The sequence below is a fragment of the Chelonoidis abingdonii genome, chromosome 1 (genome assembly GCF_003597395.2).
Source record: "Chelonoidis abingdonii isolate Lonesome George chromosome 1, CheloAbing_2.0, whole genome shotgun sequence".
Classification (NCBI taxonomy): domain Eukaryota; kingdom Metazoa; phylum Chordata; order Testudines; family Testudinidae; genus Chelonoidis; species Chelonoidis abingdonii.
In genome coordinates, this window is record NC_133769.1 from 25,818,268 (window position 1) to 25,844,380 (window position 26,113).

Here is a 26,113-nt window from a genome sequence, read left to right on the forward strand (position 1 = left end):
GCCATGCACTCAGATCATGTTTCTCCCCCACCTGAATCTCTCTATTAATCTCCATCATTTACTGAATCAAATTTAAGGTTATTTTCCTTTCCAAGATGGGACACAGTTCAGTCTCTGCTTATATTGTTGTATCTCTCCTTACCCTTTTCACTCCCTCTGATGGCAGCCTCACCTCTCCTTTTATTTTCTTCCTTTTCCTGATGCCTTATACGGCAGCCAACCCATGCCACAAATGCCACCAGTATGCACTCTCATGTCTCTATTAAAAGGTATTTGAAGTGAGTTTGCATTTGAAGGGCCCTTGAACATATTACTATACCCACACCTTTTTTAGTAAACAAAATGTGTTACCGTTTTCTGGTCTCCCAATATACGAATATCCATTTTTGAATTTTAAATGACAAGCTCAGACCAGGGACCATTTATGCCTTGTACAGTGTCAAACAAACAATGCTGGCACTCAAACAAATATTTAATATTAATGTGGACCGCTATAAAAGTTATTCACCTCTCTGCAGTGATTTGCTAAATATGAAACATGAATTTTCCACGACATACAATAAATATACATTTTACTAATAGAATAGAATGAAGTGAAACACTGAAGTCCTCCAGGCAAGACAGTGTATTATGTCACTAGGGATGCCCAATAAAGAACTGAGAATTAGTAGACACAGTGAAACCACCTAGGGCCTGTTCTGCCCACAACGACAAAGGTGAGTTTTTAAAACATGTTACATGTTTAGAATTAAAATTTACACATGCTTACAAAAAAGCATTCAGAGTCTGTGCTACTGAGTACATATGATAATAGGAAGAGCTCTTTAAAATGTACAGCAATAAATCCATAAAAAATATTAGTTCACAAAACTTTATACTTACACAAGAAATCTGAAATGGTCCAAAAGTTACACTTTCTTCTCCATGCAAAGGCCAGTACCGCTCACATTTTTTCTATTTAAAAAAAAGTGTTGTCCTAATTTAATCCAGAGTTGGTACTTTAAGAAAGTCACTGACAGTGAAAGTGTTGCCAACCTTTGCAATTTTATCGCATGTCTCATATTTGGTGTTTCTTAAAACTCCAGCTTCTGGAGTCCTGTGATTGAGAAAGAATCTCAGCTTTCATTTAAAACAAAAATAAGATTTTAGTCTTCATGGTTGCAGAGAAAAGTTTGAAAACAAACCTTAAGGACTTGAAAAAACAGAAGACCAACAAATATAAGCAAGAGATTATTTGTAAAAGTGAGATTTATTTATTTAAAGCCTCATGATCTTTTGGAGCCGGATTCAAATTTTTTGTGAATGCACAGGGTTAGCAATAGTGGTTGCACAGAGTTTCCCGTGGCACTGGAAAATACTCACTAAGCTAGCGAGCATGACAGAGCAATATCAGCCCTTCCTGTCTCCTCATCTGCCAAGGAATTCTTATGGACTCAAAATCAAGATTCCTTATTTGATGAATGGGCCTTTTTATGCCTAAAACTGCACTAGGAGCATGATAATCTCCACAGTGAGAAGACCAGCAGTACAGCTACCATTAGTTTATTTTAATTCATAGGGATCCTTTTATAACTGAAAAATAAATATTAGCTTGGAGTCTATTCAGGTTGTACCTGGCTAGCACTGTGGTATATAGTTACCAGAAAACAGCTGCTTTCTACAATGAAAAAGTGGCCAAATTCACTGATTTTCTCTGCATATTGACACAACTCAGCTCATGGAAGCAGGTTTGTGAACTCTCTCCATAAAGAATGACAAGAATAACGGCTCTTTTACTCAGTGCAATTGAGCTATATTTGTAGTTACTGACTTTACGTAAAAAGTCTCAGTAATTAAAATATTATCCTAGTAAGTGGGTCTGCAATAAATTATTCATATTTCTCTTTTTAGCATACATACCCGTCCCATTTCAAACTCTCGACAGGCCATTACAATTATCTGAAAAAGGAAGAAATATATAACTACATGAAGTTAACATTTTGACATCTTTCACAAAAGTTCAGAACTTTGCCATTTGAGAAGGTGCTCAGACTCTTTGACTGCCTATTACTGGAGTGTTTAAACCTCTGTTAAAATCTAAACACAAGATATGCATATTAAGAATTGCACAGATGCAGATGTACTTTTAATATTAACTATTTAAATACTAAAGTGTCCGAATTTTTTTATCGCTTACAGCTAATCTACTCAAATAGCAATAATAATTTCTTACGTCCATCAGTTATTTGTATTCATTGCCATCCCAATGTTTTTAAATTAACAATGAGAGAAGTCAGTCTATAAAAGTTATATACTTAAGTTCTTACATAGATTGACAAGTTGTGATTGACCTTGCCATTTATATACAATGTATGTGGTTATATGCTTTGCAAGCAAACACAGCCATAGTTGGCTTAATTAAATAGCCTGGAAAGAACCAGGACAGATTTTTACACTGATCATACATAATTAAAGAAATAATATTCAAAATTTTAAAATGTAACTGACTGCTATTTTTCATGGAGTTGTGTGTATTACCTTAAACCTCTAATTAGGAAATCTTTAAATGTTAAACTATTCATTGTACAATGGAGTAATATCAAGTTTCCCCAGTCACTAAATCACTGTATTAATTGGTAAACATTAAAATAGAATATTTTAAATTTTCTTGTGTTATGAAAATTTATGAATGATGAAGTTGTACCCTTCTGAAAGGCTCATGAATTAGTAGAAAAGAGATGAATTTCATAGTACTAAAGTTTTCACTTAATTCATAACAGTGCAAAACTATATCACTACATGAACTCTAAGAGAAAGACTACTTCTAAGCACATTCTCTCTCTCTCTTTTTTAAATGTTTGAACTATTATTTCTGAAACCGATTAGTCAGTCTAGTATGGACTGACACAGAGTGGTAAACCCTAATCCAGGAAAATGATTAACGATGCATTTGAGCTGTTTGTATACAATAAAATAATTTTATTGGCAATATTTAAATTTAATGTTTTCCCACAATTTTCATTCATACTATAAAAAACAAGTTCTGTTTCCACACTGTAGGACATTACGATTTTAGCCAGTCTGTAGAATTTTTGGCAGAAGTCCAAGTTGCTCAATTTTTGTAAACATTCCTTTGTACCAACAGCTTCAATAGACTCTGAAAATGCATTCTTAGTTGCTCAATATTCATCACCATGGATGTATGTAACAAGTTTAAAAAGAGAAGTAGGGTACTTACTGCAACATTGTACTCCCATATCATTCTCCAGAAATCTACTACTGTATTTGCTAATGGTCCCTGGGTAGCAACATATGCTTGTGGCCCATGTACTCCCTAAAATTGCAAAAAAGAGAGAAACAGCTGAATGTTCACAAGAGAAGTCTGGTTGTATTGGATAAAAAAAATCTTTCATAATTTAAATGTAAAACTAGAATCTCTTTTCTGTGTCGTCCTTTCGCAAACTCATATTTTGTTCCATATCCAAAAGATGGTAAAAATAGCCTCCACCACACTTCCAAACAGCTAACTTGATGTAAAACAAGGGGGTAAAACAATGGGAATTTTACAAGGGTATGACTACACTGCAGCTGCCTTCCAGCCAAGGTAGATGGAAATGCGCTTATGCCACAAACACACACTCTCTAACTAGCAGAGTGGATACTCCAGCACAGGCTAGCCACCCAGTAACAAGCTCACCTACCTCAATGCGTCTGAGCTCAGGTGGTTATCTTGTGCTGCAACATCCATCCTGCTATTTTTAAAGTGCTAGCTCAAGGAGAGCTAGAACATGTCCATCTATTTAGGCTGGGTGAGATGCTCCCAGCTACAGTGTAGACGGACCCCGACTGGCTTCAAATGGACCAGGATTTCACAGTTGTTAAGTTCTTACATTATTATGCCAGCATAAAAAAAAAGAGTCTAGTATTTTTTTTTGTATTTTTTTTTTAAACAAAGGAAAGTTTGTATGGAAATTCCAATTCTGCAATATTTCCCTTGCTTTATAAGATTTGTTAAAAAATGAAAAAAAACCTTTATATTTAAATCTTTAAGTATGCTTCATATTAAATTTGCCCACCAAAAAAAGTTCTAGGAAAACATGCACAATTATTTACATAAGAATGGCCATACTGAGTCAGACCAAAGGTCGATTTAGCCTAATATCCTCACTTCCAATAACAGCCAATGCCAGATACTTCAGAATCAATTAAAAGAACAGGGCAATTTTCAAGTGATCTAGCATCCTCTGTGGTCCAGTCCCAGCATCCTGGTACTGAGTCTTAGGGACACCCAGAGAATGGGGTTGCATGCCTGACCGTCTCAGCTAGTAACCATTGATGGATTTATCTCCATGAATTTATCCAATTCATTTTGCAACTCAGTTATAATTTTTTGATTACTACTACTAGTGTTTACATTTCTTCTTTTAACTAGTGTTACATTTCAAAGCTCAACTTTTCAATTTATAAGTTATACAAGACCGTTTTAGTCAGAATATTTTTATTTTTAAGTCAAAAGCAAATATTCCCAGACAATGAACATAAAAATTTGACTGAACTTTGAAATACTTGTTAAAAATTTCTCAAATCAAATTTATGTCCACGTGGAGAAACTTTTTTTAAAAAAGGAAGAATTAGAGATTAAAAGCATGCCCATAGAAGAAAAGTGGATCAGAGTTCCAGGAAAATTTACGAATTGTCACTTCAGATCATACAGGCAAAAGGCAAAGTGTAACAGCATCCTACCATGACTGTACTACCTGAAAAGTAGGTTTTCAGAAAGAATGCTACTTTTATTGTATTAAAATAAGCCCCCTCCCCAATGGTGATCAAATATTTGCTAAAACATTAGAAGATTTGTATATAAATATTCCATATCTATCATCTCCATGCAGTGGTGAGCCTTTGCAAAGGCTTACCACTGGATGGAGATATAGAGATACGTTGACATGTGCTTGAATATTCTATAATAAATATGCAAATTATTATATACATCTTATTTTTTAATCTTAAAATATCCTATCATTTTCCTGTGAGAAGATTTTCTTATAAATGTTACTTGGAACTATATCTCAACAGAATGACAGATCTGCTTAAATAGTGATAGGTTAGCCAATTCCGAATTAACTTTTTTTTTAATAAAAGTACAATGTACAGTATAAAGTAACATTAGACATTAACTCACTTAAAGTACACACCAACATGTTCAAAAATTAAATAAAATTATGCCACCTGGAAATGTTCTATAGTAAGATTTGAGTTATTTCATAAGGTTTGTAAAATATTAGAGATTAAAACTGCATTTCCATGAAATCAAAACTCCAAAGGTATTTTAATGTAGTCAGATGTTAATACATACCTTAATAAAATTTGCATTGATATAGTCTGAATCTTGCGGGAGTGTTTTTAAAGTCAGTTTAACTCGGCTGTGGTCAACTAAAAGAAGATAGTTTTTTAGTGAAAAATAGCATGTGTTAAGATATATCTATTACATAAATAAAAGTGTTGCTTGATGCAGCAAATCAATCATGAAACAAAATGTTTCTTAAGATGCACAATAGTTTCTAGCAGATACTAGTCAGTCAATGAAATTAGCAATATCTGAATAAGCTAATTTAGGTGGGAAAAGGCAGGAAAGAAAGACCTACAACCTAATACACCTCTATAATGTGGGTTCACATATAACACGGTAAAGCTCTGACACGCTGCTCTGCTTTGATAAGGGGCAGAGGGTCTCAGAGGCAGTCAAGGGCTCACACCCACAGGGTCTAGGCGGCAGGAGCTGTGGGAGGGCACTTTTGGGGGCCCTGCAGTCCCAGAGTGGCCTAGGGGATTAGTGGGGGGCCGGGAGTAGCCCACTCTGATTCCCTCGCCCTGGTCCCAGCTGTGTCGCTCGGGGGAGGAGGCTTGGGGGAAGGGATCCTCCCCGCACTCAGCAGCGGAAGCAGAGCAGCCCAGCCTCAGCCCACTCCACTCCACCAGCTGCCAGCCACAGCGCTCTGCTTCCCACCACATGTGAGTACGGGAGGCAATCCTTTCCCCAACCTCCCTGCACTCACCTGTGGCAGGAAGCAGAATGCCGCGGCTGGGAGGTGGCAGAGTGGAGTGGGCTGAGGCCGCGTTGCTCCACTTCCCGCCACTGCTGAGTGTGCAGGGCATCCTTTCCCCAACCTCCTTGCACTCAGCGGCAGCAGGAAGTGGAGCAGCACAGCCCCAGCCAGCTCCCAGCCGTGGCGTTCCGCTTCCCGCTGCAGGTGAGTGCAGGACCTTTCCCCAGCCGCCCTTCAGCAACACAGCTGGGGCCAGGGCAAGGAAAGTGGAGCAGGCTGGGGCCGCGTCGCTCCGCTTTCCGCTGCAGGTGGGGGTGGGGGGGCATCCTTTCCCCAACCTCTCCGCACTCACCGACCGCGGGAAGCGGAGTGCCATGGCTGGGAGCTAGTAGGGTGGAGCAGACTGGGACCGGGTTGCTCTGCTTCCCGCCGCTGCTGGTGAGTGCCTGTCAGGGGGCGGGGAAGTGTGGATAGGGCTCAGAGCAGTCGGGGACAGGGGGGTCGGGGATGGGATCCTGGGGGTGATTAGGGATGGTGGTCTCTGGAGGGGACGGTCAGGGAACAAGGAACGGGGGCAAAGCAAGTTTGATATAACGCGGTCTCATCTATAACGCAGTGAGATTTTTGGTCTCCCGAGGACCACGTTATATCGGGGTAGAGGTGTAACTCCAATTTGTCAACATTAAGCAAAAATGTAATACAATATTAAATATAACAATACTTGTATCTATACAAGCTTTTATACAGAACTTTTCCTCTGTAGATCTCAAAGCATCATTAACCCAGTTTTACAGATGTGAAACTGAGGAAGAAATAGCTAGAGTGACTTGGCCAAGGTCATCCAGTAGATCAGTGGCACAGCTGGGAATAGAACCCAGGTCTCCTGACTCCTGTCCATTACTCTATTCTTAAAGTCTCACATAATCTAGGTTAGATTTAAAGGATATTTGCAGTCGCAGTTAAGGGCAACTACATTTATATTCCACCAAGGGCACCTACTCTAGGTTCCCAGCTAGTTAACCATCATATTTCTTGGGAAGGTTTCAGAGTAGCAGCCGGGTTAGTCTGTATCCGCAAAAAGAAGAGGAGTACTTGTGGCACCTTAGAGACTAACACATTTATTTGAGCATGTCTCTCTCCTGACTAGGGTTTTTCCCTGCCTCATACAGTGATATTCCCAGCAAGCCAGACTGCCTAAATAGGCCAGCAGTTTCGCTTTGCTTTCTCTTCAAAGGTTGCAATTACAGTTGCTTGTAGTTATAAGTTACCACACGGTCCTTTATAAGCAAGCACATTTATTTTTAAGGTGAAAACATTACACAGAAAATGCATTAAAAACAATAAAAGAACCACATACATCCTAATAAGCTTATCAGAGATCACTCCCAAGCTACAGCAGGGGCTCTGGTAGGAGTCAGTCCTTCAAACCCCACAAAAAGTGTTTTCTTCTGTGATTACAAGTTAATAACAGCTTTAGCTCAGAACTAGCCCACCCTCCCCCCAAATAAGTTACCATATGTACTTGTTCATAAGCCGAATATTTTTGGTAATAAAGGGACGCAACAAAGAGCGGGGGTCAGCTTATAAACAGATCTACAACAAAAATTGATTATTTTAAACTGTATGGAATCATTGAATTGAATATTTAATACACTGTCATTTTGTTTACCTGGAGCATCTGCAGGTATGGAACCCCTCAGCTCCCTGTGGCCACGGTTTCCCGTTCCCAGCCAATGGGAGCTGCGGGAAGTGGTGCCACTTCCTGCAGCTCCCATTGGCTGGGAACGGTGAACCGCGGCCACAGCGAGCTGAGGGGCTCCATGCCTGTGAATGCTCCAGGTCAGGGGTCATCAACTTTTCAGAAGTGGTGTGCCAAGTCTTCATTTATTCACTTTAATTTAAGGTTTCGCATGCCGGTAATACCATTTTAATGTTTTTTAGAAGGTCTCTCTCTACAAGTCTATATATAATATAACTAAACTAGTGTTGTATTGTAAAATAAACAAGGTTTTCAAAATGTTTAAGAAGCTTCTTTTAAAATTAAATTAAAAAAATGCTTCTCTTACGCCGCCGGCCCGCTCAGCCCGCTGCTGGTCTGGGGTTCTGTTCACCTAGGCCGGCAGTGGGCTGAGCAGGGCCTATGGCCAGGACCCCAGCTGGCAAGGGTCTGGCAGCCAGAACCCCAGACTGGCAGCGGGCTGTGCGGGGCCAGCAGCTGGGATCCCAGATCGGCAGTGGGCTGAGGAGCTCAGCCCACTGCCACTCACGGGTTTCATCCACCAGCTCCTGCCAGCCGGGATCCTGGCTGCTGGACCCACTCAGCCCGCTGCCGGTCTGGGGTCCTGGCCCTGCCCACATACAGTAAGTACCTACCTTCTCCCTGGTTCTGGCTCATTCTCTTCCTCTCTCTGCAGTGAGCTGAGGGTGGGAGTGGACTGAGCACAGGGCTGGGGTGAAGGCTCTGGCCAGGAACTAGAATGAGGGAGGGGGTTCAGGGTTGGGGCAGGAGGTTTGGGTGTGGGGCACTTACCTGGGCACCTCCCATTTGGCGTGAGGGGTGCAGGTGGGAATGGGAAGAGGGGTGCAGGAGCTCTCATTTGGTGCTCAGGGTGGGGATGTGGGGGGTGCAAGAGTCAGGATGTGGGAGGTGTATGGGGGTGGAGGGGCTGGGTATGTGAGGGGGTGCCAGAGTCAGGGCTGGTGTGTGTGTGTGTGTGTGTGTGTGTGTGTGTGTGTGTGTGTGTGTGTGTGTGTGTGTGTGTGTGTGTGTGTGTGTGTGTGTGTGCCCCCCCCCCCCCTCCTGTGGCCCCTGGCCCACTCAGGGCCCTGCGGCGCACCACACAAGCACAACTAGCACTCTCCATGGTATGCAAGCTCCTTGCCCCAGGGCTGTCTGGCCACCACCAATTCCTACTCGCTGGCACCTGCTACGCGCTCAGCGCCGTCAGGTTGCGGGGCTCTCTGCTCCTCCCAGCTCACGAACAGCAGGTATCGATCCATGGCCGTGGCCGGGTTCCTCCTCCAGGGGAGGCTCAGCAGCCGTCGCTGCCGCTGCCGCCAGCCTCTCCCACCTTCATCACCCCCGCTTACTGCTGCCAGGAGTTGGAACAGGGTCCCACAGCGAACCCGCTCCCGCGGCATGCCACCAATCCGCCATGGCCAGCTATACCAAGGCGGCCCAGGCGAGTGGCCTCTCCACGCCCCCGGGCAGGGCTCCTCAGTGGGTGAGGGGATGCGGGAGCCCAAGGGCCAGTCGCTGAGGCGGCTCCTCTCTCGGGGGTGGGGGGGTGAGTTCTGTCCTTCACTGGCTCTGTGTCCTCGGGACTCCGTCAGGCAGCAGCGTGCCATTAAAAATTGGCTCGTGTGCCATAAGTTGCCGACCCTGCTCCAGGTAAATAAAACGTCCCAACCTGCCAGTGGCTTACTCTGACGCTGGGAGCCAAAAGTTTTCCAACCCCTGAAATACAGGTTTGGCTTATGAAACGGTCATACCGTTTTTGCTATTTTTACCTATCCATTTTGAGGGGTTGGCTTATAAATGAATGGGCTAATGAATGAGTATATACAGTTGTTTTTCCTTTATACAGCTTGGGCCTTTGATTTTGAGACTCCAGTAACAGGTAATCAGTAGACCAGACCTCATTCCTCAGGACATAGCTTCAAAAGGCTGGGTTTTTGCATTACCGGAAGTGGGGAATTTACATTCATCTTGAGATTTCTCCAAATCAAACCTCTGCACACTTCTTCCAGACAACAACTTCTGGGATGAACATGGTTTGCTACAGTCCTTTGAATTTCTTAATACTTCCAAGGGTTCACCTCACATTTCTCCCCTAGAGAGATTACATAGAATCCTGGCCCACAATAACCTTTGCATGTAATACAATGGACTCCAAAGATACTTAAACTTATTTCAAAAAGGGTTTTCGAGGATATAGCAGGAAATTGCCGTATCTGTTACAACTGACATTGTTACTCCTAGTTTCCTAACAGCCAAAATTATTATTTGCCCCTTAAAGGAATATATGGCAACACATTCCCAACACATTCCTAAACACGGACAAGGAAATGCAGCTGGCTGAGAAGACCAGATGCTGATCATGTGAACTATAGTAGGAGGTACTGAGTGTGGCCTGGGAGAACAGTATGCAACTGAAACTAGACAAGAAACTGCCTAAATGCTGTCTCAGCATATTTTTGTCTTCAGAAAAAGCACATACCAAGAGGTAGGAGGAAAAAGTCTTTGCAAGCAAACTCTGGGATAAATACCCAAGGGCTCAGGTTCCCTCTGCCTACCCAGTTTTCAACAGAGCATTCCAACTGACTTCCGGATTGCTACAACCTATTTAAAAATTCCTAGCCATGGGCATTTCAACCAGAAACACCAATAATATACTAGATGCTCGATGGAGTACCAACGTAGCATGCAATATATCAGAAGTAGAATTTACACATACGCTTTAAAGCTAAAAATTCATCAACATTGTTTCTATCCAAAACAAAAAATTGGCAAAGGGAAACAGTGGAAACATTTTAATTAACACTAAATCTCTGGCTTACATCTAAAACAGAATATTTTTTTCAGCTTGTCTTGCCTTTTATATTTAGCAGGCATTTACTCAGACGTTCCTGTATTTTAACGGGAACATTTTGTTGTATGAACATAAGCAACTGAGCCTTCAGCATAAAGTAATTCAGGCACAAAGCTTTGGTGACCAGAAAGTGCTGTGAATGAACAATTGTGCAAGATTAGTATAACAGCCAGGTATTTTGTTTTAAGTACTCTAGGTTACTGAAGAATTTTAAAGCACACATTCAGCTCTATTTAGGGACTGAGCATATGGTGATATTGCTCTATAAGAATCATATTCAAGTGGTTTACTTATAAGTACACAACTATAAATGCTTACATTTTAAGCTAAGAATTTCAACTGTGAAGCTTCTTTCTCTAGAGACAGATACACTAATGTAAGTTTGCCCAGGGATGTAGCAGCTCTCTCCGTCTACTGAGGAACCTTAGTAATCTTTCTAGTTTGTTGCTTGGATATTTTATGATTCAGGAAAGCCATAGGTCTTGAAGTACAGTCGAAGTTAGTGAATTCTATTGCAGTGTCATTACTGTGATTATTAAGGGGATACCAGGAAGTTAATCCTTTTTAGGTGCTATGGAAAAAAATAAACTAATCCTGCTCAGTAACAGTTAGTACACTTTGTTGACACTTTCAATATAACACAAGTAAAGAGACAAACATATTAACATTCTTCAACTAAATGCAGCAAGTACATCTGTAGGTAACCCACGTTATTCGCCAATTGTTCATTCCATTTGATTGTGATGCTTCATTATTATTTGGCATTTTCATTAATACAATATTGAATAATAAATCCTGCTTTAGGTTGTTTCAAACTTACTCTGAATCAAAAACCATGTTCTAGAGTGGAGATTGCCCTTGGAGTCTAAACTCAGGCAACACTGTCACTGACTTTCAGTTTGGCTGTGGCCTGGGATAAGCATTAGGTTATTTGCAAATGAAAAAAAAAAAAAAAAATAGGCTTGTGCCTTCCCCCCACCCACCCCTCCTTCAGAATACAGAAAGGAGACTTGAAACTTTTAAAACAAGCCTTTTTTAAAAATATGCATTAGAAATTCATATTCCCGTCTACCCTATTTTCCCCCAAAATACCATGGATGGCTGGAGATTTAGGAGGTATTTTTTGTATCTTGTAGGGTATTTTTAAATGCATGAAAAGTGGACTTTTGTTTCTGCTCTTGTGGCTCACTCCCTAGCAAAAAAGGGGAGATTGTGCTCTCCATAGCAATTAACTATGAGGTCAAAAGAGAGTATTAAGTCTTCAGGTGGAGAATAAGCATCACTAGCAAGACAACCCCTAAGGAAGGAAGGTGCTTTTTTCATCCAAACGTTGTTAACAGGAATGGAAATATAGGAAGTAGGCCATAAGAATTACTTCTAAACAGCATGCTTCCCAAAGTTTTTAATTAGATATCAGCAACAAAGTAGCACTTTTATGTGTTGCTACAATAATTTACTTCAAGCAAACATATTTGGCAGGTTAATATGTAAAGCTCCTCATAAAGCACCAGTTTTACTCCTGGGCAAATTCCGCACCACTGTGCCTGCATAGAATTCACTCCCCTCACAGATTTCTTTGCTTCCCTGCAGAAAAATGACTTTCTGATAGGGAAGCAAAGAGAAGATACAAGAGCACTCATGCTCTACTTCCTAGCAGTGAAGGCACATCGTTTCAGGAGCAGCCGGCAGAGAGGCAAATCACTGCAGCGCTGAGGACACCCCAACTAGTGGCTCCTACCCTGAGCTGGGATCAGCTGTTAGTCCCAGCTGGGCTGGAGGCAGGAGAAAACAGGACTTCCTTTTCCCCTACAAGGAGTTCCTGGGGCTGTGTCAGATGCACCTCCAGAAATCTCCCCCAGCTTCTGGAAGCTCAGCATCCTCCCCTGCTTCCTGCCCCCATCGCTCCACAGCTGTGGAGGGAGGGGTCACTGTATGGGGAGCTGCTCCCCCATTCCCCCATAGCTGCTCCCCCTATGCATCTGGACCTCCCATACCCAGACAACCCTGCAAAGCCTCATCTGATATATCCAGAATCCCCTTAGCCCTCCATACCCAAACCAACCCCACTGAACCTCAACCCCTTTATTTGGAGCCCCCCTGCACCTACACCACCCCCAGTGAACTCCCTGCACTCAAACCCCCCACTCTGATCCCCCACCCCTGCACCACCTTGAGCCCCCACATCCAGACCCCCAACTAGCTTCATCCAGACCCCCACCCCACCAAGCTCCACTTCCCCAGACACTCCCCCCCACTGAGACCCCAACACCTAGGCTACTCCACTGAGCCCCACCCATCTTTACCTGGAAGCTCCTGCAGAGTCCTATTGCCCCTGTACCTGGAACCCCCACAATGAGCCTCAGTGCATCCAGAGTCTCCCACACCTAGACTTCCCACTGAGGGGCCTGCATCCAGATTGTCCCATACAAAATCCTCTCACCCCACCCCTGGATCTCCCCACACCGAGCCCCTTCACACTTGGATCCTGCCTGGCTGAGCTTGCCTGCTCCACATTTGGCGCGCCTGGCTCAGAGGGGCAGGCCGTTTCTGGGACCCAGGCCTTGTACTATGTCAGGGTCAGCTGCAGCCTCACCGCTGAGCGTGTCCTGGGGGTAGGAGGGCTGCAGTGTGGATCTCCCACCTTCTTGCAGCCAGTGTCCCGTGCTTCCCATTGCCATGCTGGAGCCTCTGCATTTATTTATTAACTAATAAAGCTTGCAGAATTTTAAAATATTGTGTGCAAAATTTTAAATCTTTTGGCACAGAATGCCCTCAAGAGTACAGTTTATAGAACTACAAGAAGAGCTGCAACCCTCACTAATTTTAAGAGACAGGACACAAAAAAAAAATAAAGATATAGAGAATCCCTTTGAGCGTATGTTATATTGCAATTATAGTAACAATTATTGTCATGTCATACTCTTTCATCCTATTCCACCCAAACACAGCTCAGCTGCAAAAATTCGTTTATGAAAATTGTTGAAAATATTCAGAAATGGGCTTATCATGCAGCCTGGCTCCACTCCCTCAGTCTCAACTAAATCACCTACCTACACTTCTGGTTCCCCACTTTTCAAGCTGCAAGCTGAACTTGAATCCTGGTTCACCAGCCCTCTGCTGCCAAGCTCTATGTAACATTACAGAAAGTATGAACTGTTATCAAATTAACCCCGCTCTGTTGGGAAAGCTGGAGAGCACGAAGCAGCGGCAGACAGGTCCACTACGGCAGGAAGACAAACCAAGATGTCAGGTATCTGGCTACAGCAAGGTAACTTCACAGCCTATTATACTGTGGGGGCCATTATCTGGCATGTGGAAAAAGGTGCATGGCCCCTTTAGGGGGTAGATAGATTCATATGGATACAAAAAGGGATATCACAGAATAAAACATTTTTGGAACATTTTCTCATTTGGTTGCAGTGATTATTTGGGGACCAGAGTTTGCTAATAAAACCGTCTATTTCTGGTGTGACAACATGGTGGTGATACATGTTATCATTCACTAGTCCTCCAGATCACAGAGTTATGAGGTATGTAAAGGCATTTGTACTACATTTACGTTTTAATATCAGTTTCTCTTCCAGACACGTGCCCAGGGCTGATAATGTCATATCAGATGCATTGCCTTATTTTCAGATGGACAGATTCTGGTAGCCAGCAAGGAACCAGAATGGATGCTGCTAGCACTACGGAACCTTCATGTATGACAACTGTCATTGTAGTGCAGAGATAGGTGGCTCTGTGAAGACTGCAGAGCTACAAAAGAAGTCTTAACGATTTCGTTCAATTTCAGGAGCGAGAATGCATGTCACCCATATGGCCCATAATGGAAGAATGAGTGCAGCAGTACATGGTGTCATTAGCAGCCTGGCAACTTGCATCATCAACCATCTCCACTCATCTACTGGTCCTTATGTTGGTCAATAGGCTGAATGGTTACTCAGATGCTTGCAGTGTGTTTTTAGTTTTGAGACCATCCTGCTAGAAACTTCCAGGCACTAGACCTAAGGAAGATACATGCTGTCCCATCACTGTTACTGTGCTTAAGGATCTGGTGTGAAATGTAAAGCCCACACATCAGGGTGGCATTTCTGTTAGCACATTTCGGAACTTTTAGGATCAATGAACTAGTACCTGGGTTCTATAGGGACTCTTCTGGAAGGGCTATGGAATTGAGGGATATACACTGAGAGGGACGATTGGTCATATTAACTTTGAGGGAGTCAAAGATAGTTTCAGCAGGTCAAAGACAGATCAAGGAGGTGGGGTGAATCCATTATTCTGCAGGAGGGCGATGAGCCGGGAACTGCCCTGGGGAGACTGAGGGCATATGTGGCAATAAGGCCAGGGAGGGATGGGCTCACTCATGATTCATGGTGATGGGAGTCCTCTCATAACATACCAGTTTTAAGGTGGGTCTGATGAAGTTGGGGCTTCCAGCACATGAGTTTGGTTCACACATTCAGGATCAGGGCGGCAACAGCAGGAGCCTAGCTGGGTCTGAGAGCTAATGCAACTCAGGCAATTAGGCACTGACACTCTGAAGCATACAGAATGTACGTGAGACCCCAAGTGGGGAAACAGTGTTAATTTTCCTGTGTATTCCAGATGTTGGCAAATGAGTCACACAGACATTGGTGTGGATTTGCAGGCACAATATTGTTTACTGGGAGCATAGACAGGCTTCCAAGTCACCTGGAGGTTGCAGCTAGGCCTCAGTGGTAAAGCAGCCCTAAACTGGCATGGGAGGAGGGGGCATAAGAACATAAGAATAGCCATACTGGGTCAGACCAATGGTCCATCTAGCCCAGTATCCTGTCTTCCAACAGTGGCCAATGCTGGGTGCTTTATTCAGAGCAGCTGTTATGGGACCATGCATGTTATGGGACCAGCTGCTGTCCCTTCTGTACACTGTGGTGGCCCATGAGCAGGCACCAGATATGATTTTTCCCCAAAGTGAACCACAATGATTTGGGAATGTGTAAAAGGGTGGACTTAATGATCAAAGCAAAGAGGGACTTGGGGCAGATCCTGGAACTTTTCCAGGAGTAAAAATTATTTGGTCAGACATGTTGCAATACAGGGTGTGGCAGGAAACTGTGAAGCCCCCTTGGGCTGACAAGGCTAGGAGCTATATGAATAGGGAGGGGGCCAAATTCACAGATGGAAAGGGGGATTGGTAATTTCTCATCCAGACAGTCTAAGCGGCACCAGAATTATTCAGGGAGACTAGGCTCCACTTGTCAGCCTTAAGGTATATGTAACTGATTATGGAATTACCTGCACTGTACACTTATCTGTCAGGTACTACCTGACATTTAGTAATAAAGTCGTAGTCCAGTCAAACCCAATCCAGTTTTATTATAGCCAGACAATGGCAAAGTCTCTGGAAGAAATGTTGAAACGTAACATTTTGGGGAAAACGGCAAACAACTCAGCAATTCTGCAGCTGTGATAACGGAGCATCACTCAAATGTGCGGGGCAGTTCACATCTCTTTGAGCTACTGTTTCAGGCTGTCTGGAACTCCAGAAGGAACACACTGCACTGGTTTATCTTTGTTTTCCAGATTCTCTGTAACCCTTACAATTCCAGAAGCCTTTTTTTTTTTTTTAAATGAGAGCTGAGATTCTAGAGTACAATTCTGTAGGAGAGGGCGAATTTTATGATTACAGAATACACCAAACCCTGGATATATTAATACACATTTATGGTTCCAGTTTAGAGTTTAAAAATTGGTCCCTCTGGATAATTCATGTTCAACATTTTAAATTAAAACAGAATTTAAGGCAGAGTACTAAAAGCTGTGTAAGCAGCCTAAAATAAAACACGCACTGATTTGTTTAGGTTGGAACTAGAATGGAATATAGTAACAAGTATGTCATACATATACTTCTCTCTGGTGGCAAAAGCAGTTTCTGCAGAATTTAAAAAACTGGCAAATGCTTTATAAAAATCTATTGTGTCTTATTCTCCTTTATGACAAAAGGATCCATAAGAGTTTTTCCCAAAAAAGTTTTCTGGTTTTCACTTTGATACCAACATAAAATCTTCTTTCCCCTAGTTCACTGGAGGACCTCCTGAATATATGAAAATATTTTCAGACCTCCACTAAGCAGGAATTGTTCTTCTAGACTTCTGATTTTCCTGAATGCCACCAAAAATTCACCTGAGGTCTGCCACACTTTTCATACAGCTGTTGAACACTTAATTCAGTTCTCAACTCCCCTGCATACAGCAGTGTTCCGCAGAACTAATATGGGTATTTTTTCTAGTACATTTATATTCAAATAACTAAAAAGACAAACAAAGGCTCTAAGTGCCCAAGCACACCATTGCCACCAAAATTAAATCTAAGTGATGTTAAAATGATCCATTCAACAGTGCACCAACTGACCAAGCAGGCATCTAACAAGACTTCTTTCCACCCCTTTATTGTTATAGGAAGCATATGTTTAGCCTTCTCCATAAGTTCCTATCAAAGATGTCTTTTCAGCATGTCTGGAAGGTCATCAAATTTTGGACTATTTCAGATCCAGGTGGGGAGCTACAGACTCTTGGAGGTCGCACTATCTGCCAGCCACTGACAGACTGGAAAGATTTCTTTCTGCCCATGACATCAAGAGATCAGGGGTCTTAGAAACTTCTTGTGCCTCCCTGGTGGTTAATCTACATCATCATCTATCAATCATGGCATTACTCCAACTGAAACTCTTCTAGCTGACTGTCACTTTTTCTGAAAATTCAGTACAACGACCCTCACTGCACTGGTCTCTGGCCTGTTTATAAATCACTTTCACTCATTCTCTGTTCATTAGCCCTGGACTATTGCTTTCCTTAAACGAGCATCCTAACCCTGTAGGTTGGCATCTGTGTTCAACACCTTCCACTCCAGAAGCGGTCAGAGTTGCTATCCTCAAAGGAATGACTGTTTCAGATAATGCCACACCTTCTTAGATACCTTCAGATATAAAATCATCTGTGGTATCCCAACTTTCTACTGCACTAGAAATATTTCGAACGGATTACTGGGGAAGTAGACTAAGGGCACTATAGCTTGACTTTCCACCACTGATCCTAGAGCCTGCAGCAACTCCACACTGCTCTTCTGATGAAGAATCAAAGCTTTGCCCCAGCCCTGAAGTTTGTCATTTTATCTTGTAGAGGCTGCTTATTAGGGCTTTTAATCTTACTCCATGACCTACCAGCTCCTGCTGGACACTGACAGAACTCTTCTGGTTTATTACCTACTCGCTGCTTATTGGGAAACTGCAAGCCTCTGACACTGCCAGCCTAGCTGTTGTTTACAAATTAGCTCCAACCAGTCAGTCATCCAGGTAAGGAAGGACACCTGCCTTTTCTTTCAGTGCTGCAGCCAACACTATCATAATCTTGGTAATTGTACTTGTGGATGCAACCAGTTCAAAAAGGCAGGGCTTGTTGCTGAAAGTTCTGCCTCAGGATGGCAAACTGTAGGGATGAAGCATGGAAGTATACAACAGGGGTCAGCAACCTATGGCACGCATGCCAAAGACGGCACACAAGCCGATTTTTAATGGCACACTGGAGCCTGTCGGGACTCCAGCATGTCATTAAAATGCTGCCCAGCCCAGCCCGCTCTCCTCTGCCCTTCACTCCCCCCGAGGGGGAGGGAGGGCAGGGAGCAGAAGCATAGCCATGCACACGAGGGGGGTGGGGGGCAAAATGGCCCCACTCCCAGGCCGGAGCGCTGGGTTTAGCGCAGCAAGCTGACGGCCCCTTCTCCATCTGCTCCCCTCCCCTGCAGCCCTACTGTTGCGTGCGCAGCGCTCTGGGGGTTGGGCCTGCGTGCTCCCGCAGGGTAGCGTTTGGCTCTGCAGGGAGGCAGAAACGCTCCCCCCTCCCCTGGAGCCATGCTGCCCTGCGTGTTCCCGCAGGGCAGTGTTTGGCTCTGCAGGGAGGCAGAAATGCTCCCCGCTCAACTGGAGCTCTGGTGCCACGCGTGCAGCGCTCTGAGGGGCAGGGCTGTGTGTGCTCCTGCAGGGCAGCGTGGAGCCTCATGGTAAGGGGTCCAGGGCTGGGGGAGTTGGGTAAGGGGTGGGGGCAGTCAGGGGACAGGGAGCAGGGTGGGTTGGATGGGGGGGTAGGATCCCGGGGTGGTGGTGGTGGTTAAGGGCAGGGGTCTCTGGAGGGAGCAGTCAGGGAGCAGGGGGGGTTGGATGGGACATGTGAGTCCCAGGGTCTGTCAGGGGGCGTGGGGGTGGATAAGGGGCGGGGCAGTCAGGGTGTGTGTGTGGGATAGGGGGGTGTCCCTGGAGGGGGTGGTCAGGGAACAAGGAGCTGGGAGGGGTTGGATGAGTTGGTAGTTCGGGGGGGCTGTTAGTTGGCAGGGGTGTGGAGAGGGATTGGGGTAGGCAGGGAGCAAGGGGAGGGCTGGGAGTTCTGAGGGTCCCGTCAGGGGGCGGGGAGTGATTGGATAGGCATGGGAGTCCCAGGGGTCTGGCTGGGGGCAGGGATGTGGATAAGGGTCAGGGCAATCAGGGGACATGTAAGGGGTCCAGTCAGGGGACAAGGAGCAGGGGAGTTGAGAGTTCTTAGGGGGGCAGTCACCGAGCCCTCTCCCCAGAGCCCTGACCCCCCCACACACACACCCCCCGTCCTCTGCCTTGAGCCCTGCACCCCCATACACCTCCTAGGTCCCTGCCCTGAGTTTTGTACCTCCCTCATACACACCCAGCCCTCTGCTTAACTCCTTCACCCCACCCCACCCCCACAATCCTAGCCCTGACTCTGGCACTCCCACATACCCAGCCCCGCCTCTGCCCTGGCACCTGCACCCCCCCCCCACATACCCAGCCCCCAACCCTGACTCCAGCCCTCTGCCCCCAGCCCCACCACTGCACCTGCCCACATCTCCATCCCCACCCGGAGCACTAAACGGGAGCTCCTGCAACCTCTCCCCCCCCACATTCCCACCTGCACCCCTCACATCAAATGGGAACTGCCCAGGTATGTGTCCCACACCTCTCCCACATTTTAGCTTCTGGCCCAATCCTTGTGCTCAGTGTACACCCACCCTCAGCTCAGTGCAGAGAGAGGAAGAGAATGGGCCAGAACCAAGGAGAAGGTAGGTACTCACTGTATGTGGGCAGTCCCGGGACCCCAGACTGGCAGCAGGCTGAGCGGATCCGGCAGCCGGCATCCCGGCTGGCAGGAGCCGGCGGATGGAACCCTTGAGCAGCAGTGAGCTGAGCCGCTCAATTCACTGCCGGTCTGGGGTCCTGGCCACTGGCCCCGCACAGCTCGCTGCTGGTCTGGGGTTCTGGCTGCCGGACCCTTGCCAGCCAGGGTCCCGGCCGCAGGCCTCACTCAGCCCGCTACTGGCCTAGGTGAACATAACCCCAGACCAGCAGCAGGCCAGCAATGTAAGATCAACATTTTAATTTAATTTTAAAAGAAGCTTCTTAAACATTTTGAAAACCTTGTTTATTTTACAATACAACACTAGTTTAGTTATATAATATATAGACTTATAGAGAGAGACCTTCTAAAAAACATTAATGTATTACCGGCATGCGAAATCTTAAATTAGAGTGAATAAACGAAGACTCGGCACTTTGCTTCTGAAAGGTTGCCGACCCCTGGTATACAAGATTCAGAGAACACAAAATGTACTCAGGTGCACTGATTGAATAACGGACTTCAAGGATTCCATACTTAAAGCTGAGACTGAAGATGACAACTTTTTTTGAATTCAGAACTGGTTGCAGACCTAGCATCATTTCTAGAACAGCAAAGTATGGAATAAATCCCTGCACTTCTCTAACCTCCTGGGACTGGATTAATGGCCACTCTGTTCTCAAGATATGGTTTTTGTATCTGAGCTCTTTGCCACTTGCTTATGTTAGAGCAACAAATGAATGAATTGCTGAAAGCATTTACAATGAACCTATGTAAAAGTATGATTTTATGATACCTTTGTCATTCCATCCCATAAGCTCTTCTGCCAGGGACCAGGTTTTCCTATGTGTTTATATAGTGTCCAATACAATCGGGCACCAATCCTAACTGGGCGCTACCAATATACAAAAGACTCACCAGGGATTGAAAATTTCCCCCAAAAATCTTTGTCAAGAGTTTAAATTTAGCCTGTATAGAAGTAGTATCTGTCATACCACAAACAAAGCCATATCCACAGTTTACATTGGTATGCCTTCACTTCCCACCCCAAATAAGTAATTTCTGATCCCTTAAGGGAAGGGAGGGGGAAATCAATATTAGACACCCAAACCTAAAATTAATTCAGTCTTGAAATTTAATCCGAGTAACAGAATGAATTTGGTGCTTGTGATGTGAAACGTGTTGGTTTGACAGGCCTAGAGACTAAAGTCCACTATTCACTGCAAGTTTGTTTTGCAAAGTAAAGTAATTTTAAAATAGAAACTAGGAGGCTGAAATAACCATATATACCAGGGCAACACTTCACTTTAAAGACCGATTAAGAGAGTCTCAACAGCAAACCTTTACGCAGAGAATAATTACCATTTAATTTAACTGTTCAACAGAATGCAAATAGTAAAACTGGGAAGGCACATTAACAAGGATAATTAACATTTTTCTTTGTTCTGCAGTAGAAGAATCAAAAAACTTACATGGCAATATGTCCTTATATCTGTTCTTTTTAACATTTTCTTCTTTCTCTCCAATGACTGTTGGATAGATCTTTTCAGTTCTATATTTGGATGATAATCTTCTTAACCTCTGAAATAAAGATGTTAAAGTTTAAGCAACATTAACATCTCAACATAATGAAAGCTTTGAGCAAATGAAGCACATCAGTATTGTACTTGCATCACACTGTACTTCAAAAACAAATCCATTCATAATTAACGCTGCAAGCGTGTCACGGAAGTCATGGATTCTGTAACTTTCTGGGATCTCCAAGACTTCTGCAGTGGCTGGTGTGGCTGGCCTGGAGCTTGGGGCTTAGGCAGCCCTGGGCCAGCCACACCAACTGCGGGTGGGACAGTCTCGGACCACAACCCTCCCCACCCCCAGCAGTAGCAGGAGTTCAGGTGTGGGAGGGAGATCAGGGCTGGGGCACAGGAGGGGGTGAGGGCTCTAGGCAGAGCTTACCTTGAGAGACTCCCTGGAAGTGGTGACATTTCCCTCCCTCTCAGCTCTTAGTTCTGCAGAGGTGGTGCCAACGTCCGCAAGCACCACCCCTGCAGCTCCCAGCCAGTGGGCATTTGGGGTGGGGGCAGCATGCAGAGCTAGGAGCTGAGAGAGGGATATGTCACCACTTCCAGGGCGCCTGCCAGGCCCACCAACCCCCCCTGCCCCATCCAGAACCAGCAGGAGTCCTGGACCACATGTTGCCTCCCCCCCAGCCTCCCGCGAGCACTTGTGGCAAGATTTAGGGTTATACAGTACAAGTCATGGACCGGTCACGGGCTGTGAATTTTTGTTTACTGCTAGTGACTTGTCCATGACTTTGACTAAAATTCCCCGTGACTAAAATGTAGTCTTATTGATAACTCACCCTTCCTCTTTCAATCTCTCCTGAGTAACAACTGTACTCAAACAATTAAAATATGTGGAACATTAAATGCTGCAAACAAAGTTCTACTTTACACCCCTTAAAAATGAGATGTTACGGCCAGGAAGAAAAGACAATGGACTACAGTTTCTCTTGAGAGGAAAAAACTCTACAACGATATTGCTTCACAAGGAATTGATCAGAGATCAAAATTTAAAAAGCACTTTAAGTAGTATAGAGGAAAGCTAACAAAAATAAATCAGTTAAGATTTCCAGGTAAGAGCATGGTGGCAAATACAACCAAGTCAGTGTTAACCCAGGGAAACAAAGAAATTACATACATATATCCAGAGGAAAATCTAGTTAAGAGAAAGTTGAACCATTAATGCAAGGAGATTAATTGGCCCAAAACCAGATATTTAACTTTTCCCCCCTAAAGGTAACCTGCAAAGGATAAGAGTTGAACACGTGCTGGAATTTTGTGCTTCTCTATGATGCGTAAAGATGACCTGAGGTATTAGAGGGTCTTCTGTGGGTTTTTTTGTGTTTTTTTTTCTTTTTTTAAAAAACCCTTGGAAATTCAAGTCTCCAGAAAGAACAAAAGTATTTGTGGCACGTTAGAGATGAAGATTATCAACTGCAAAATTGGTAGAATGACTTCACAAGTACCAAGAAAGTAGAACTTGACTAAAGGGGAAGCAATTTTTATTCAGACTGCTTAAAACTCAATAGTTTTTATTAATATCTGATTAAGAAATGACTAAAACACAAAGAGTTAGTTTAGATTCAATGAACTGCTCCTTCAATTACAAGTCTGAGAAAGACTACAAACAGCATTTGAGAACTACAAGTCTTCCAGCAAAACCCTGGAAAATCTGACTTGATATTCTTGCTATTTCAAAGACATAAAATGGAGAAAATGTTTTGACAAACCTTTTGTGTCTTCTTTACACATCATGAAGTAGTAAAATGAAGTAACAATCTATCAGCTGGTTTTGATCAAACACTCTGTGGCAGGCATACTTAGACTGAGGCTCAGAAGCCGAAAGTGGCTCTTTAAATGTGTCTCCTGTGACTCTTTGCAGCACATATTAAAAACACCATGTGATTTAATTATTAAACTAAGTTATTAATCAATCAGGATGCTTTTACGACATTATTAAACAACTGTAGAATACTTGGCCAGTTATTACTATGAGAAAATTACAAAGTTAATGGATGAAGAGAAAGCAAAATATAACATAAATGGACTTTAATAGGTAAGTTTTGCCCTCAACTCCAAGCAGAGTGAAGGAAAAGGAGACTTAAGTTTAAGTTAACCTTGTGTCCCATCTACATACAGTTTTCACTACTGGTAAGCACAAGTTTTCCTCATGTAGATGAACGTTCAGCAGACAGCTAGGTAGACATGAGTTTGCAATCATTTCAGAGTAAGTAATAATCCCTTCAGTACAGCTATAGTGAAGTTGCAACTAGAATACTGTGTTTGGTTCTGAACACTAGAAATAGAAGGATCAACTTATAAAAGGAAAGCTTAAAACAGCAAAATAAACATGCAACTTGACTATTACTAGTCAACTTATAATGGCTAGGTTAAGGGTTAGCTGGAGATAGTCTACAGAGCCTAAGCATAAAAACCACACAAAAGCAGAGTAGTTAAACATAAAATTTTCAAACTGTGGCCAACACTTGCACCTTTGTGATTTTTGGAGGGCAGGGACCATGCCTTTTTATATTTGCGCCTAAAACATTAAAAGATCTTCCAGAAAGAATAGTTAATATTAATAAAAAGTGCTAAATAAAAGACAACATAAATATATAAATATTTAAATTATTTAAACACTTAAGCAAAAACTTACTTGGCATAAGGAAGTCATATACTTTAGCAATAATGGCATTAAGAGAGAGATGTATTAGACTATGGAATAGTTTCCCAAAGAAAGTAGGGGAATCATCTTTGTTTTGCTTATATAAAGCTAGACAAGATAAAACCACTAGTATATGTACAACATGGAATGATCTTGGATTGGCAAAGTGGACTGCATGGTTTAATATAGTGGTTTTCAACCTTTTTTCATCTGTGGACCCCTACAAGTTTTTGAATGAAGGTGCAGACCCGTTTGGAAATTTTTGACAGTCTGTGGACACACAGGGATCTGCGGCCACAGATTGAAAACCACCGTACTGTAGTTTCATTTTCCAGAAACTGATACTACGGGGGGGGGAGGGGAAATCAACCCCCCCCCATGGCAAAATTGTTTTATAACCAACTATAAAACTAGAGAGAAAATAAGCTCTCTGTCAGTATAGCCCAATGACAGAAGCAGTAAACTGAACCCTATGAACCACTGGCCTTTCTTAACAATACCTTTGTTTCTAACAACCTCCACTACTCAGTAAGTTTTCAAATACTGTTTTTTGGTGATAAGTCAAATGTGTTATGCATCTATTCTTAATACAATCTGCAGAAAAACCACATATTTAAATTGCCAGCTGATGGAAAAGTACTAGTGCTACGCAGCAGGTCAGTGCACACCCCTCTAGCAATTTGGATTCACGGATATGATTTAATTAAATTCAAAAGTGGAATTAATTTGTATATTAACACAGACAATGTACTAGGCACTGTCCAAAAGTATGAAGACTGTCCCTGCCCCAAAGAACTCTCAGTCTGAGACACGCAAAGGTAAGGATGGTACAAATAAAAAAAGAGTCAAAAATATATACTTGTTACATTTCAAAAATAGTCCTAAATGCTGTCCCACGTCTGAATTGATCAAGTTAGCTAGTGATGAAGTGAGTCTCAGGAAGTATTTGAGGGAGGAAAGGATATTGAAAAAATGGTTACTCACCTTCTCGTAACTGTTGTTCTTCCAGATGTGTTGCTCATACCCATCCAATTAGGTGTGTGCAGGCCTCCTGCACAGTCATCGGACAGTTTTCCCCCAGTAGCACCTGTCAGGTCAGCTGTGAAGCGCCCTGGAGTGGAGCCTTCACGGTGCTCAATATATGACCCTGCCGCCCCGGTGCCTCCTCAGTACCTTCTTGCCAGTTACTTTGACAGAAGGGAAGGCGGGTGGGTTTGGAGTGGATATAAACAACACATCTCGAAGAACAACAGTTACGAGAAAGTGAATAACGGTTTTATCACCATCCTTTCCTACCTCAAACTTAACTTCATCACTAGCTAACTTGATCACTTCAGAAGTGGGACAAGTGATTGCTCCTATTGATTCCAATTAGGTGACACCCAAGCCTTACCTAGGTGGTGGGGTCAGAGTTATGGAATCGCTGATTGGAGCACCGCTCTGCCAAAAGCTGCATCATCTCTGGCATGCTGGATGATAGTGTAATGAGGGGTGAACATATATACCGAGGACCAAGTTGCTGCCCTGCACATTTCTTGTTTCAGGACCTGGGCTAGGAATGCCGCTGATGAGGCCTGAGCCCTCGTGGAGTTCATCAAAAGATCCAGGGCTGGTATTCTGACCAGCTCGTAGCACGTGTGGATGCATGACATGATCCGGGAAGATATTCTTTGAGATGAGACCGGGAGACCTTTCATCCAGTCTGCCACCACTATGAATAACTGGTTTGACTTCCTGAATGGCTTAGTGTGCTCGATGTAAAAGGCTAGTGCTTGCTGAACATACAGGGAGTGCAGCCTCTGCTCACTGCTACTGGCATGAAGCTTAGGATAAAAAACAGGCAGGAAAGTGTCCTTATTAGTGTGGATGTGTGACACAAGCTTAGGAAGAAAGGCCAGGTGAGGTCTGAGTTGCACTTTATCCCTGTGGAAAACCAAATAAGGTGGGTCTGAAGTAAGGGCCTTTACCTCGGACACCCTCCCTGCTGATGTAATGGTGACCAGAAAGGCTACCTTCCACGACAAAGAAGGGAGCAAATTGCCAGCGGTTCAAATGGGGGCCCCATTAGCCTGGAGAGGACCACGTTACGGTCCCACATGGGAACAGGCTG

The 26,113-nt window shown here is 43.8% G+C and overlaps 1 protein-coding gene across 3 annotated transcripts in view; it reads right to left on the reverse strand.

Annotated features, from left to right (window-relative positions):
* Window positions 1-26,113, reverse strand: part of PTPN12 (protein tyrosine phosphatase non-receptor type 12) — a 171,248-nt gene that overhangs the window by 74,857 nt on the left and 70,278 nt on the right. For all 3 annotated transcript variants that reach the window (XM_075064503.1, XM_075064504.1, XM_075064505.1), the window contains 5 exons: window positions 21,249-21,357; window positions 5,336-5,412; window positions 3,218-3,313; window positions 1,900-1,938; window positions 883-954 (listed from right to left, as the gene is read on the reverse strand). In XM_075064503.1, the coding sequence (XP_074920604.1) occupies window positions 883-954; window positions 1,900-1,938; window positions 3,218-3,313; window positions 5,336-5,412; window positions 21,249-21,357 (393 nt within the window). The remainder of the gene's footprint in view (window positions 1-882; window positions 955-1,899; window positions 1,939-3,217; window positions 3,314-5,335; window positions 5,413-21,248; window positions 21,358-26,113) is intronic.